A 16,523-nucleotide genomic window follows, 5' to 3' on the forward strand; every position below is an offset into this window, starting at 1 on the left:
TTTACATAGCCTTTTTTTTGGGGTTCGGGTCAGGGGTCAAAAGTGAAGATTCAGGAGTCAAAGGTCAGGGTCAAGGGTGAAGTAGTTATTCATGTCAAGGGTCATACATGGTCAAAGTCTTACTGTTAATGGTGATTCTGTGTGTGTGAGTGCGAGTGTGTGCGTCTATATGTGTGTACTGTACTTTTATTTTCAGAAAGGAATTTTGATCATGAACAAAAAGGAGGAATGAACAAATAAATCTAAACTTATTCCATTTATACATTAATTTTGTCTTTACTTTGGAAAGTAGAAAAGCGATTCTCATTTTTAGGGCACGGTGATGAATATGAATGGATGGAATTTTTCAAAATTTGTGCCACTCTTCACCTTTGCTAATATTAGCTATGGTTTGGAAGTAAAACATTGCAAATCAATTAAAAAAAAAAGTTGTGGTGTATTGATAAATACAGAGCAGCTGTGTCTTTCTCTCAACTTTGTCTCGGGTTGCTTAGTGCAATATTTTATATTTTCATGCCTGCTGGAAGCATTAATATGGTTCAAATCAAGCGACTCGAACCGAATTGCATTCTCATTAATGTGGTATCATGGATCTTCATGGGAACAATCTCCACTTTGAAACATGGTCACGCTTTCCACGTGTTCTGCTGCTGAACAGCAAAGCATTTTTTATTTTTTTTTACAAAGTCGACATGGAGATCAGGCAGTGTTGCTCTGATTCAAGAACTTGATTTGTCTTGTTGGCTTCTGCGCATCAAGTTCTGTGTGTAGTTCTTTTTTCGAGTCTGTGTTTGATTTACTTTTCATCCCATCAATAATGTGTGAAGTGTCTGTCGAGGCGCTGAATCTGAATGGCTGATTTGTTGCCCAAACTGGTCCAATCATTCATGCTAGGAACCATTTTGTTTATTGGTTCCAGATAAAAGTGAAGCAGAAAGCATGAAGCTATTCCAAGGCTAAACAATAGTCATAGATTCCTCCTGCCTCAATTTGAAACTAGGAGTAAACATATGAGAAAAATTAGAAAACAAAATGCGTACGTGTGACACGTAGGTCAACCTTTTATAAAAAATACACTAATGCTCATCAAAAAGTTTTATTTGTAAAATAATTAACAGCATTATTGTTTGTCACTGTATCATGATTTATCATTTTAATTGTAACTGCGCTTACAGCACTCAAATAACTCAAAGCATATTGCAAAAGTTAAATAAAACATTTCAAAGTTGCAAATAAACGTTTGAAGATAAACAACTACAGAAGATTACACACAAATGTCTTGTACTTGAGCTACATTTCTGGTGGAATTATTGCATCAAATGGAAATTTTAAGACCTCTACAAATTCAGCGAACTTTACGAGTTTGGCATTGAACACCTCCAAAACTTCAAACAACTTAGAGGAACATATGGATTGGTATGAATCTTTCTGCATCTAGTGGCATTCTCCACATGGGTGACATCACAGCCTGTAATGATATAAAGAGCACTTGAACTCGTTGCCCCAAAGTTCTTCCAAGTGAACTCGGTCTGGCTTCAAGCGTTCAAATATCCAACGAGCGCATAACTTGGAGAGCACACCCGCATTTTTATTCTCAGCGATTTTTAAAGCTGGACAGATTCAACACACTCATGAAAGTCTTTCTGTCAAGCTGGCATTTTCACCACCTTTTGGAGTGTTTTGTACTTTTATGTCCACCCCACTCCACTGACACAATTCTTGACTAAAAAAAAAAAAGAAAAAAAAAGAAAACATTGACCTCCACATTTTTGTGTTTGTGAAATGTCAGCTCGTCCATACAGGCGTCCAAGATCACGCAAGAAAAGAAAACAAAAATACAGCAGATAACTTTAATCAAAGTATAAAAAAAAGTTGACAATTAACAATTGAATTAAAATGAAATAAAACATTTTAAGAGATACATTTCCAAAAATCAATTTTGCACTATTACCTAGGAAAAACCTTGAATACCTCCAAAATATTTTATTCACAATTTCACATTTCTGAGGAAACCTTAAAAACTTTTGTTTTGGAAACGTCCAGACAAACAACACAACCTTTGAGTTCAGTCTTATGTGTCGAGCTGGAAGGTCATGTGACCACTAGACAGACTGCAAATCAATCAGAGGAATGTTTTAAATGACTCCTATAGTTTTGATATCACCCCGCCCCCCCTTCAATGGCAATTCGGGAAAAAAATCTGCTTGTGCAAACCACAAAATAAAGTGAACAAATACAAGTGTCATTGCCATTGGAAAACCAAAGACAATTGTGTAAAGCAAAGCGACGCCATGTTGACAGAATGGAAAGAATGGACCGGAAGCCATCCAGATCTTAATTAGGCAGCTTGGGAGCGGCTCGAAGCCAATCTATTAGCTCTGACAAGAATTTTGCCTTGTATCTTCTAAACAAAGAACATGTGCCGATGCCTTGACGCAAAAGGCGCCACATGGCCCGACTCGTCTGGCAAAATAACGCTGAAGCTGGAAGTAGTAAAAGCATTTTGAAATGCGACTTTAGATTACAGTTTGCTCGCTACGAGTTAGCTAACTTTCCATTTCTCATTTGGCAGAAGACTACTCAAACTTCAATTGGCATTAAATGATGTTTAAATTTGACTAATTCCCTGAATTAACCTTACAATTGTTGATGGAAAAGATCATTAAGTCTTAATTTGAGGTCCCCTGGCAAAAAGAAAATGTCCGATTAAAGTGGAAGTTTGGTGAGGATTTGCGATTTTTTTTTTCATGATTGATTTTGAAATGATAATGTGCTCGAAAATAAAGTGTGAACAGTACTGATTGCAACAGAAGTACTTTGAATGGCAGGAAAGTAAAGCTTTTGATTTTAAAATAAAAACATTCAGTGCTACCTTGTGGTAGATCGATTCCAACTTAAACCTGGTATGACATTTTCTCCGTGTCATTTAGCGTCAGACGTCTTCTACCTGCATAATGACCATCACCGCGTCACGTAACTTTGAGTCGTTGGACATTCCGGGTATGGAAAGAGTCCGCTGTCGACCACAAAATGTTTATAAATGGTTTCCGACCTGACAGAGTGTAATGGGTCGGCTCTCATGGGCCAGACGACTGGGAACGTCCGTTCAACTGTAATAGAGAGAACAGAAACAAGGCCACAAATGAAGGAGAAAAAAATATTCATGCGTGTCAGGAAGCTTGGTCTTAGTCACAAGTCTTGAAATGGGAGAATGACACAGCAAATGATTTTATCTTAAAAAAAAAACAAGAAGGTTTAAGATCACAAAAAATGGACTATTTAGGTTTAAAGTAGAACTCAAGATTGAGGAGTACCTCAAGCCAAATGTTTTCTGTCAAATTGCCCTCTGGCCTTCCTTAATCAAACAACCTGACTTGACCTGTTTTACGATTGGTCTTTCTCAATGGAAACTTCCATCCCCCCAAAAGTTTTGAGCTCAGCTGTTCCTCTCACACGTTGCTTATCACATTTAGCAACGAATGACATGCGATGGAGGACGGCAGTGAAGCCATGTTTTTTTTTTTTTTCCCAAAACAAAAATTATACTGTAATCATGACTTTACTCCTCTTTTAGTAGGTTTAAAATATGATGTACTGATGTATTATGTAAAATATGATCTATAAAGTATATATATTTTTTTAATTGTTATTGAAACTGCGTCACAACTTAGTTTAGGAACGTTAAAATGTCATGAGCCAGTTTCTTGAACCTTGACATGAACACGTAACACTGTAATCAACTATTGCTGAAAATGAGCATGGGCTCACCCGTGCATCGTAGTCCAGCACAAACGGCGGGATGTCAATCTGCTCCGGCCTGATGCAGGTGAAGAGCTGCTGCAGGTTGTCAAGGTAACGCACTTTGTCCTTCATGCCGGACACGCTGAAGGTGGTGAAGAACCAAGTTGACACCTGCGGGTGGGACAAGAAAGGCACAACGACATGTGTCACTATCGGTCAGATAACCGGAACATTTTTGACAGATGACAACACACTGCAGTCTCCCCATCTACTATTTATATTGATTCATGGATAATTATAAGATCTCATGACAATCTGTACCTGTTAATATAAAGAACTGAGAAAATATTATTGCACAAGTGTGCACACCCTCTCTTACAGGAGGGCATTGCTTGATATTTGACATCATTTGATTGGCCATAATCAAAATTTTGAGCTCCTGATGGAAGTCTGAACTCACCGACCGGCATTTAAAGTGCATCCATTTAACTCAATTATATTTACTTTACAACAGACAGCTGCAAACAAAGTATGGTAAGACAATCAAAACAATAAATGAATCACATCAGACAACAAGTCTTACCTTTGAGCGAAATGTCGGATGTACAAAGTAGAAGGCCTTTAAATTCTTCTTAAACCTAGAATGCATGAAACAGAAAATAGGTGTGAATAGGTCTGGAGAACAATGCTGTCACAAAAGGTGAGCTATAAACCCAAAATATACATATGTATGTATGTATGATGCTGGAAATGCTATTAAAGAAATTAAAAATAAATTATATTATTATCATCATTATGTATGCCTTCAGTTTTTATGCGAGGGAAAAAAAATAAATGGGTTCACTTCACATGTCTCCGAACACAGCCAGTAATGAGTGGAAACACTGCGGCACGTTCGGGCGATCTGGAGCCAGAAGACATACGAAGCAAAGCGAAGAGGCAAGATGGGTTGAAATGTGCCGTGCTTGGGTTCGCTTCTGCCGGCGATTGAGCCAGAATAAAGTTTAAGAGTTGGAATTACAGCCCACTGTGCAGTGAGGTAAATCCACACTGCAATCCTTCTTTTGCGGGTTTGAAGTATTTATGGAAGAGAGCGATCCTGGGGTGTAATGTGAAACACTCAGTGGTTGGTCGAACGGTGGAGGGAGCTCGATAGTTAGCAGAGGAATAATGTTGACCTCCTTCTGTGCTTCTTGAGCTTGTAAGGTGCTTTAAAAGACCACCCACTGAAGAATAAAGCAAAAGTACTTGACTATAGAGCGCAAGGTTGCTAAGCAAAAAAAAATAATAAAACATCGTTGTGAACTAAAATCGTGGTACGCTAGGGCTCCATTTTGCCGCGCGACACTTTTCATTTTATCTTCAAAGTCAGATATTTACACGATTGCTGCACTCTGTGCTAGGCACGCTAATGGGAGCTGGCCAAAACGAGTTATTTGGTAACAAATGTCTTGCCATACTTCTTGATGGAAACTGAATCAGTTTTATTGATAATCCGAAATGATGACAGGCCGAGTCTGGAAGGATTAAGGAAGATCTTCAAATATATACTCCAGATTCTCAGAAGTCAGTGAAGTGGTTGTTATTGGTCTTTTTTCTTTTTAATGACCTGTTCCACTTGTGCCAAATCCTAAACACATAACTGTCTGCGGCATTACGAGAACTTGTAACTCAGCTTTGAATAACATTTCAAGCTGTTTTCTTGTCATCATTAAAAAGAAAAAAAAAGGACATGATTTCTTCATCATCATCATCATCATCATCGACAAAACAACACCAGCATAAGTCATTTGTTAATCGTCACCGTCCCACCAAACACTCACTTGACGTCAACGATGTCATGGAGGTTTTTGAGGAATTCCGTGTTCAAGTGGTTGTGTTCTCCCGTCAGCGTGTGGAAGTAAACCATCACATACTCCTTAACAGCAATGTGGTCCATCACATGAATGAAATACAGCAAGGCCTGTATGCACGAACAAACAAATCTGATCTGTATAAATTCCACAGCATACAGAAGGTTATTTGTTGACTTTCAAAAGTCTGATCTGATAAACAGGCTTTGGGGGTTGTATCTGTGACCACAAAATAAATGAATTTCTTTTAGAGTATCTGTGTCAAAGCACCTTCAAAGACTCACATTTTGTCTTTGGGACTTAATGACTTGAATTCTATGTGAATTCATTCAATATGCGGTTTTGCAAAAATATTTGACATTTTATGGTCAAATAACAGTTAATTCTCACTAAAATTACCTCAAACTTAAAGGGGCTGTATTACAACTGACTAGGTTTCATTCAGATTTTATTTGAAATTTTAATGTTTGTTAAATGTTAAATGTCAATAGAGCTCAGTTTGCATTATAAAGAAAAATTAATTCAATAAAAGTTTTTTTTCCTTTTAAATTAAAAATCCCCCAATTTTTTAAACAACATTGTTGCATTATTTTTGGCAGCTATAATTTGATCCAATGAAAAATAATAAAATTTAAATAAAGTTTTTTTTTTTTTTGATTCACTCTTATTATGATAAATCTCACAGTAACCTTCTCAAGGTCAATAAGGGTCACTGGAATGTTTCTTCCCACCACAACCATCACGGTCCTGCCACACATGTCCACACCTAGAAACACAAACACAAGTTCATGCGTATGATATTGTGTACGTAATGCATCAATAAAGCACCTAGTCACTGGCAACGTAATTTAAAAGCCTCCAGTAATGTGCAGAACCGTGCTTTTTCCACATATTACTATTATACAGTGTCATTTAAATGAACTGCGTGAACATTATGCATCCATCCATTTTCTAAAGCAGCCACCCCTAACAAGGTGCAACGAGAGCTTCATTTGAATGTGCCATGCTAAACAAAAGAGCCTCACACTAGATTCGGCTGAATTGGTAGGGGGAGCCTATACGGCGCTTTGGTGTGCCCGAGCATCCCAACAACTACACTGAAAGAATGTGGAGCAACATGGCCCTCTACTGGAGGAAGACACTTTGCAACTAAAGTGCACCAGCAACATGAAAAGTTGGACTCGTTTGTGGCCAGCTGCCCTATTAGTGCAGACATAAACAACATACACAAAAACACTACCTGTCTGATATAATGCTTTCAGGGCAGCGATGTCGGAGAGGTCCTCTGCTCTGGCTTGGCACAACCAGCGGTTGTAGCTAGAGACGAGAGACACAATAAGTTGGCCAATCATCCACCAATGTCCTAGGCTATCATTAAATCAACTCTAGTAATTGAAGCCAAATCCAAAATTTAGTCCATATGGCTCTTTGTTGTCTTGTATAACCACTTTTAGTTTGTGCATCCGAGACCCGCAAAACACCCATTTTGCTTCGATACACAAAAATGGATGGATGGAGAATAGATTATTATCAATGGTGCGCTTACTTCCTTTGGTGCTGCTTTTGCACGGCTGCCTCTGACATGTGACCCTGTAGAATCAGCTTGCGTTGCTTGTCCACGTCACCCTCCATTCGAGCAAAGGCGTGATGGCCCACTTGACCTAGATCTGACTCCAGATTGTCTTCCTCCGAATCATCTGTGCCAAAATGTAGACAAATTAATAGCTCATTTATAAATACACTTACTTCAAAAGTGATGTGCTAAGGCAAGGAAAGATTTTCTCAGGATTAGTCACATGACTGTGTGTGTGTGAGTGTGGGTGGGTGTCCCAGATGTTCCGCTGGCACCACCGCCAAATATGTTTCTCATCTAAGTCCTTAAACTGGCTACTTTGCTGACTGACATAGAGCCGCAAGATGGTCCTAGGCGGGTGCTGACCCACATTCCGAGACTGGCTTAGTTTTCAAATTATTCGTTACATTACCTTTCCTTTGAACAACATTTGAGAACTGAGGACAGTAAGCTTTACAGGTGGAATCCTTCTCCATTTTTAACAAGTATTTTCACACTTCCTCCGAAGCCACGCTGTTTTAACACATGCAGGCTTGGCACCATCTTGCTGAAATAAGCAGGGATGTCTCAGACGTTGCTCGGATGGCATCGTGTGCTGCTCCAAAACATTTCGGCATCATGGTGCCTTCACAGTCCAAGTTACACATGGCAACTCCGGACAATCACAGATGCTAGACTTTGAATAGAAAACAGTTTCAACAATCTTGCCTCTTTGACCTGGAGGACATGACATCAATGACTCTCGGCTCAAAGGAAGAACGAGACCTAGTCCTGTATTTTTTTCCCACGTGGCAATATATTTAGCAATGTATTTTTTTACAATATGAAGCAGCCCTATGTGTTTGTCACATATATTTTTTTAATATCAGTTAATATTTTTTTGCACACTAATTTCTCACGTGAAACTGTGTTGAAACATGGGATATCAATAAACTTAACATGCATTTACTACAATAATGACGTGTCCAGTGAGTACGAGTATTTTACCCTCCAAGCTTCCCGGTTTTTCAGAGATGCGGATTTGCCTCTCGGGGACGACAGGCTCGCCCTCCGAGTTGCCGATATCGGCCGGCACGAGAGGCAGGCACACCCTCTCCTCCTCCTCGGAGCGAGGAAAGTAGAGCGGCAGCAATTTCCTATACACCGCCTACGGAATCATATGCACAAACAGAACCTTTAGTCGTCCTGACACGCAGGTTCAATTGATGGTCCAAAGTCCGACAAACCTCCTCAGTGTCTGACACAGCAAACACCACTGCCTCGATGCTGCTTCCATGCTTTTCCAGGAACCTGCGGACTGTTCCTGTCAAGTGTGGATAAAATACCAAGTTTATTAAAAACGTCTTGAAGATACTGCTACTTATTTAAAATCTTTTGTCCAATTTCCAAGAAGGGAAGTATGTATAAATAACTGAGGTAATGTGGTTGCACAAGTATGCACCATGTGGGTAGGGGATGTTCAGAATTAACCAATCCTATTCAAACGAGTCACCATGGAGGCTTTAGTCAAGGTGGAGGGGGAAAAAAAGACAAGTCAGCAGGTAAACAAGCTCGGCGGGGTTTTACATTCTTGAGTTGGATTTGACACCTCTGACTAAAATACTTTTTCTTTTTTTATAATGATAATATTGTAGTCGGTAGCCAGACTGCAATTGCGTTATGTGAATCGGAGTTAGAGTAATGGCGGTGCTGGTTGTGACAGTATCGGAATGTAATTTGATGAGTGAGTCAACGGGTGGGACGAGTGGAAGACATGTTCATGTGCTCAAGGAACGTTAACATCTGGCATCTTTTCATTTCCTGATAGATGTTCATTCAACCCCCTGGCACGCACTTTTGCAACATCACCTCATTTTAGTTTTACTTCCCCTTTCGTAAGAGATTTTCTTTTTTTATTTCAAATTGAGTTGGTAAATGTTATTAGTTTGTCCTTTTGGTCAAACAACATTCAAAATGATGCATCTTGGTATCATTTATTTAGACCACAAAAACTTTCCACACTTATTTTGTGAGCCTTACTGAATGCGATGTGTGCGGCGTCCTCCAGTGGGTATCCTCGTTTGGCTGTGCTCACTACGCTGATTCCAACAGATGCCATCGACTGTTCCCTTGTTTTGGGGCAGAAAATCACATGTGAATGCTCAGGTTGATTTTAAGAAGAAAAAAAAAAATCCCCAAAACAAAATCAGTTAACAATGAGCTCAAGAAGCACATTTATTTAATTTTTAAAATGGACAGATAAAGCAGGTAAGAGATGATGTGAAACATCTTGTTAATTGTAAACGTTGAATTTGTCAAATCATTTTGTTCAATAATAAACAAAACGATTTCGCTGTTGTTAATAATTTAACTACGACTAATTCAGAATCCCCTATTGATACTTTGACCACCTGAAGAAAACTTTCGATGTTGCGCAGTAATTTAATTTTCATCCAGCAATACAAAACAAAATGAAAGACAGATGAATGAATTTGGGCTTCTTACGTGGCCAGCTGCAAGATGTTCCTGTAGCAGCTGTACAGTGAGCTCTCTGCTGCTGTTCTGTACTTGGCTTTGTACTTTGGTCCCACTGTGTGGATGATGAACCTCGCTGCCAGGTTGAATCCTTTTGTAAGCTTCGCTTCTCCCGTGCGACATCCTGCCCAGGAAACACACGATAGGGGAAATAAACACACGGCGGAAAATTACACCAATATTTTTACAACACTAGAATAAAAACTCATCGGGCACCTTTAAGTTTGAGCAGCTCGTCTTTCAGCTCGGGGCCCGCCAGCTGATGGATGCGCTCTGATACAGGGTTCTTGTCGTTGAGCACTTCATTGCTGGTGTTGGTGATAGCGGTGCAGTTCAACAGTGCTACGTCACCGGTGCTAAGGGCAAGATGGTGGCAATGCCATTATTTTTGGCTGACATGTTAGTAGCAGAGCTGTGAGCTGCTTGTTTGAGCTGCCGTCGCTGTGTGAGATCGCACACGTACCAATAACAAAAATATTTTTGAGGGTTTTGTGTAAAAAGCAAAAGGCAGAAAAATATTGGATATTTAAGGAGCACATTTAAGTGGTCACGAGTCAACGAGGGTGGTTCCTTGGGGTCACAGTGGTCAGGAATGCAAGCATTCCCTTTAAACAAACTACCACAAAGGGTGCTCACACTGAGTCAGCCACCAAGCTGAGCAGCAGACGGATCATGTGATCTTCCACAAAGAGGAATTATGAAGCCTTGAATACAGTGGAACTTCAATTTGACAGACTTTAGTTAGTGGGTTAGTTAAAAAATTAGCTAGTTACGACAAATATAAAAATGAAGGAACAAAAAAAAATACTATTTAGTGGAAAACCACAGCAGATAAATGTGATATTTAAATGTTGTCAAATTAAGATCAGTTTTGTTAGTTTATTCAGGCACTGGTCTAATTTGTAAACACTCTTCTTTCAGTGGAGTAAAGTAATAAGGCTTCAAGGAAGTGAGTTGATTTCTTTAGATGTTTTTTACCTGACTTAAACATAACGTGATGCAAAAAACACATGAGGGTGCTAAATATAGATCTTTGTGTTTTTTTTTTAAAAAGACTCACAAGAGGATGATTTTGCAGTTGATGTCGGGTCTGAAGGGGAAGGGCGATGGAAAGGACTGCTGGCTGAGCAGGCTGTCACTCAGATCCTGCGGAATGTGCTCGCCATCCTCTTCCAGCTGCTGCCACGTGGGGAGGGTTTGGATGTCCACAAACTGGGAGCGAGCACCCAGAGGATCCATCCCCTCGGGCATTCCAGATTCACGCCTTCAGTCCTATATTAGCAACACAGGAGCAAATTTAGTTGGGATTTTTTTTTTTTTAACAACATTGCTGATGATTGAATAGTAAGGTAATATGAGCTTGGACATTCTTCCTTCCAGGAATTATAGGCTACACACACTCCTTATTAAATTCTGTCATGATCATAGGCGTATTCCCTTTTTACACACATCTACATCTTACAAATTTGCCCATCTCAAATGTTATGCCATAATTTGGCAGACACGTCAAAATCTGCAGTTGTAATGCACTTGCAGGCTTCGTCCCACCAAGATTTGACAGTTCCGTGTTTAGGTTTTCTTTCCTGCGGTATATGTCATGGTTGTGGTTTTACATCACCACCGATTTAGAAACCGCATCACTTAGTAAAGCAACATTAGAGGTATAACTTTAAATGTCCTCTTCAAAACAAGTATTAATGTGTCTTCGATTACTCGAATGCAGTCACAAAACAAGAGTAGGGAATTTAAAGTTTCCATTTACGTACCTCAGCTGTTGTTGGGGGCAGGGGAAGTGGAGAAGGGTGTCCACGTCAGATTTAAAAATAACTTCGCCGCATCAATTTCAATTAAATACTCGAGAGGCGATCGAAAATAAAGACGTGTGTTCATTTACGTGTTTTTTCTACACTGATAGCCGTCATGCTAGGAGTCACGTCACTGTAAAGAAAAGTAGTCGGAATCTACATCCGGTTATCTAATTTCAAAATACAACTCATGTCTTCTCGTCTAAAGTAACATCGTGGATGATTAGTATGCTTAAAAAAATGTCATCCAAAAAATTTACCTTACATTTGTGGATTGGATTTGAGTTGTTCTTAGCGAACATACTGCGCTGACACAAACTAAAGTCCCAAATTCATCTGACATTTATATTGCTTTTATTCTGTATTTGCGCTGCTGTTTCCAGTACAAGGTTCCGACTGCGAGTCAGGTAAATCAGAGGGTCTCCAACCACCGGGCCGCGGACCGGGACCGGTCCGTGGGTCACTTGGTACCGGGCCGTCAAGCTGCACAAGAATTGTATTTTTATTTATTTTATTGACAATCAATTAATTCAGGTCAAATAAATAAATAAATAAATAAATAAATAAATAATGAAAGAAATTATGTCGTTTACGTTTGTTTTTATGCCAGTCGTATCATTTTATTTCATCGTATTTATATATTTATTTTAATGTATTATTTATTTATATAAATGTATTATTTATTTATATAAAGGATGGTCCGCAAAAATATTTCTGACACGTAACCGGTTGGGCACCACTGAGCTAAATAATAATGCTTTCTCTGTGCGTGGAAGACAGTTGCTGTTCTTTATATCTGAACCGAGGTTAAAAAAAGTGGAACTTAGCATGTTTATAATGAATAGGAAGTGAAACACCAGATGTCAGAAAAACCCTATTGTAACGGTACAATAGCGTGATTGTCTTTCTATCTGATCGCAGATAAAAGTGACGAAATACGGAACAAACAGTTAAACAATAAGATTGAACATTAAACAGAAACCACATTGGTTTAATCCCGCTTGAAATATGAAGCTCCATAAAATGCGATCGAAACGCCTCACGTCATTCCACCAATGCTGTGGAGGTAATAGAAAAGAAAAACTAGAACAGATGACTCTTTTGTGGTTTTCTTTAACTGATAGTGGGAGAGAAGCAGATAGAAAGTCAAGCTTTCATGAATTCAACAGTCTCTGGAAATACTTAAATCTAAAAAGAAATACATTTTTAAACAATTCAAAGAGTTGCATCTCAGAGGCTGCTCGCCAACATGTCCACCAATATGGTGGTTTTAAGAGAGGATGGCAGGAAGCCACGTGTCACCGTCCAGGTGATCCACACTAGCCGAACGCTTCCTGGAGGCTCGCCGTGCTTCTTTGAATGCGGATTCACTTAGTCTGGAAATAGCCTGAAGATACAACAAAAGCGTCTCATTAAACTTGTTTTGCTTCAAGATCCCTTTCCATGTCTTCAGATTGTCACATTTTAAAGAAACAAGTTGACACATTTTGGACCTAGATGATTGCAGGCTAGTGAGAAGGATGTACCTCCAGCTTTTGGGCCTTCTGGTGGCTGAGGGCCTCCAGCGGGATGCTGAGGTCATTGGCCTCTGAGAGCGAGCGCAGGTCAAAGTAATACTTGACATAAACACTCGAAGGCACGTTGATGTTGAACTGCACAAGCTCCAGGAAGTGACGCTCCAGATCGTTCCTATCAGAAAACAAGCACAACAGATAGTGTTAAAGTAACTTTTTTTTTCTAGCAGCATCGTTGAAGTTCTAAATGCAGCCCCGACGCGGCTGCTGATGACGTACATGTCGGCCACGGTCATGTCTTTGAGGATGTGACAGTAGTCCACGTTCCACACTGCCTGGTCGTCCCACACTTTGGACGCCAGCAGGACAGCACCCAGCACCATTCGTCTCCACGTAGCGGGACTCATGGAGACCTCCGCGTAGGTCAGAAGCCTCTCCAGGTACACCTGACACGTAAAATATTATTTGCTGTTGTATGTTGTGTAAAACATATTGTGTGTACGTTACATTAGGAGTATGTTACATTGTGGTGTGTTAGGAAATGGAACATGGGGTTTCGAGATGTTCTTTTTACATTTAGATGACAATTAAGTTTGAAAATTGTTGTGCTTTATGATGGTCGTAGAACATTAGTTGTCCTTTTGTTGAATGCGAGCCATTTAAAAATGCAACAGTCGCCTTGTTTCCTCACCAGCATGACAATGGCGCACTCAGACCTGAGCTGCGCGGCGCAGAAGAGCGTGCGGACAAAGCGATAAACCTGCCTCTGATCTGGGTCCCGGCGATCGTGGTCGGCAGGCACCTGCTGCGATCTCTGCAGGCCAAATTAAGAAATGAAGCTGGATGTAAAAAAAATAAAAAATAAACACAAGAGGCAGACGTCCTACCGAGAGAGGGTGAAGCCTCTCGTCAAAAATGTCCAGAAGCGGCGTTTCGTTGTCATCCCTGCAAGGAGACGTTCAACCAATCAATCAATCAATCCATCAATGACATCTAAGACAACATTCAACCTCTCACCTGTTCTTTATGTGGTAGTAAATCGCCAACGCTACACTGCGAATTAAAAAAAAAAATTTGAACATATTATTCTGCTCGATTCCAACAGTATTCATTTATAACGATTTTACCATTTGATAGTGTATTTCAGGTGAGGCCTGCTGACCGTGTTCTCATCAAGAAAGATGGTGGAGCAGGAGCTATACTTCCATCTGCTGGTCGGACCGCGCTAAACACACACGCACGCACACACACACGCATAAGGATTGTCTTAAGTGGGCCTGAAGAAAGTGATGGACAGCTACCGGAGATGATAGTGCTAACTCACGTAGCGGATGAAATGAATCTTCTGTCTTTCTCGTACTGCAAAACACAAATAGGAGATGTCCCCATTCACAACCTGGCATTAGGCATTGAAACATTGTTGACCACAACACAAATAAAAATAAGTAAAATAAAAAAATGCATGTAAATAATGCATTCACTCCACTATCTTAATCGAACTGAGTTTCTCATGACCTCGACTGACATCTTTCTTTTCATTTTATGGAAAACATACAAGACCAGGAACATTTGCAGTATTTAAATGAGTTCGCTTCTCTGATGTTACAGCTCAGGAAGAATGTTAGATTCTATACGATACGTCCAATATTAGCTTCATGATTGTTTCTAATGTTTGATTCTAATGTTAGTTAGCTCTTGATGTTTACTTCAGTGTTAGCTTTCAAATTCATTTCCTATGTTAGCATCATGTGTTACGTTGAGGTATTTGTAACAAATGTTACATTGCGTTACATTAACATATGTTACGGTTTGTTTCGTAACACAATGTTGTGCACATTATATCACCATACATGATGTTATGTTACATTACATTGCAGGATACTGTATTACGTTCCTTTGTGATACGTTGCATTATGAAATGTTACATTCTGGAATGAAATAAGGAATTGCAGGATGTTACATTGGATTAAATTCCATAATTTGTCATATACGCATAAGATTATTAAAAGAAAATGACCTCACCGTCATTCATGGATTTGCTGAGGAACATGGTGCAGCTTTGAGGATGATCTGCTGGACTCAACATCATCTCCAATTCTGGGGACACATTCTGCGTTAGAAATTGGATTAACAAACCACGGCAAATTCGAATCTCGTCCTGACAAAATGCGAGTGTAACATTTATTGTGCGTTTTCTTGCAGTTCTATTCTATTGGATCTAGCTGAGGACCTTCTTTTAAAAATGAACATCCACAATTCCAATGTGTGTGGAAAATGTTTTTTAAGTAAAATTTTATGTAATAGTGCTAATTATTTATTAACACGTCGGATTTGCTTGCATGACTGCACGCCTCCTCCTCCTGGAAGCTTGAAAGAGGAGACGCTGGTGAATAATCCATGAACAACACAACACCTTGCCTGCCAGCTCAACAACCATTGCTCTCGCGCTTCTGCTCCTTTCAGTTTTTGTTTTTGTCTTTACAGAATCCAAGTGTTGATGGGAAGCATCTACCCCTTACAGGAAAACACTCATACAGGAAACAGATTCCCCCCCAATTAACCCTAACCCTAAATACATTTCAGATGTTCTAGTAGACTTTTCCTGACATTTTTGTTGTCACATTTTAAAACAAGCTGGACCTACCACTATTTGTGAGTTCAGATGTTGACATGATTTTTTTTTAAAAAACCTCATTCCACCATGTTTTGACAGTTTAATTTATTCTGTCAACTACTTTCTAGCCAAATTGAGCTCGATGGAAAGTGTTGCGTTCACGTTACCGTCCATGTTCTCGATGTCACTGATGTGTTGCAGATTGTTCTTTGTTAGTGTCTCCTCCTGGCATAGGTTCGGTTCTGTGTGGTCCTCTTCCAGTCTGGAGTGGGCTTTCGGGGTGGCGGGGACGCAGCAGGACGTTCTGCTACCCATCTGGAGTCCTGCGGTGGCGCACCGCAGCCTCACAGAGTCCCTGCACGTCCGCCGGTCAAGCAGCAGTAGCAGGAGGAACGGACGTCATTATGAATCGAAGCAAAATATGTTTACAGAGAATAAAGTGACGCTTGATAGTGTGGGCAAATCATAGATTTGAAATAAAATGCACCATTGATCATCAATTTGCAGAACAAATGGCGACGCCTATTGGTGACTTGATGACAATACAAGCCGTTTTAATTGTTCTTTCCTGTCTGCTTTCTGCCCAGCAACTTCAAAAAGTTTCGCTATTTTCACCAGCACACTTGTCTCTGAACACTTCTTTTAATAGAGCTTCTTTATGCACACACTGTGTGGTTCTTGTGTGTTTTGTTTAAAATGGCAAGAGCAGGTTTTACCGCAAATCAAGCATGCAAAAGGTTTCTCTTCCGTGTAGTTTGAGTTGTGTTAAAGTTTGGTTTTTACTGACAGTGTGTGTTTTTTTTTTTACAACAAACTCATCAGAACAGAAGTATTTCTCCATTGCGTGTTCTTGTGTGTAAAATTAAAATACCCCATTCAAATGAACTTTTGGCTACAAACTGAGCAGGT

General features: G+C 39.8%; 2 protein-coding genes across 2 annotated transcripts; both read right to left on the minus strand.

The window, feature by feature from the left end:
• Positions 1-1,082: 1,082 nt before the first annotated feature.
• On the minus strand, positions 1,083-11,634 carry gdap2 (ganglioside induced differentiation associated protein 2). The gene is made up of 14 exons (XM_061287261.1): positions 11,448-11,634; positions 10,742-10,953; positions 9,898-10,037; positions 9,652-9,805; positions 9,187-9,275; positions 8,394-8,470; positions 8,155-8,314; positions 7,141-7,291; positions 6,835-6,911; positions 6,284-6,360; positions 5,565-5,704; positions 4,325-4,379; positions 3,769-3,912; positions 1,083-3,110 (listed from the first exon to the last, which is right to left on the minus strand). The coding sequence occupies exons 2-14, from the start codon at positions 10,930-10,932 to the stop codon at positions 3,078-3,080; spliced, it is 1,488 nt and encodes a 495-aa protein (XP_061143245.1). The 5' UTR covers positions 10,933-10,953; positions 11,448-11,634; the 3' UTR covers positions 1,083-3,077.
• Positions 11,635-12,317: 683 nt separating this feature from the next.
• LOC133160156 (cyclin-Y-like) lies at positions 12,318-16,460 on the minus strand. Its single transcript, XM_061287767.1, has 10 exons — positions 15,782-16,460; positions 15,023-15,097; positions 14,325-14,359; positions 14,128-14,225; positions 14,018-14,053; positions 13,888-13,945; positions 13,692-13,814; positions 13,280-13,446; positions 13,013-13,175; positions 12,318-12,873 (listed from the first exon to the last, which is right to left on the minus strand). The coding sequence occupies exons 1-10, from the start codon at positions 15,927-15,929 to the stop codon at positions 12,757-12,759; spliced, it is 1,020 nt and encodes a 339-aa protein (XP_061143751.1). The 5' UTR covers positions 15,930-16,460; the 3' UTR covers positions 12,318-12,756.
• Between the last annotated feature and the right edge of the window lie 63 nt (positions 16,461-16,523).

Source organism: Syngnathus typhle, linkage group LG9 (genome assembly GCF_033458585.1).
Source record: "Syngnathus typhle isolate RoL2023-S1 ecotype Sweden linkage group LG9, RoL_Styp_1.0, whole genome shotgun sequence".
Classification (NCBI taxonomy): Eukaryota; Metazoa; Chordata; class Actinopteri; order Syngnathiformes; family Syngnathidae; genus Syngnathus; species Syngnathus typhle.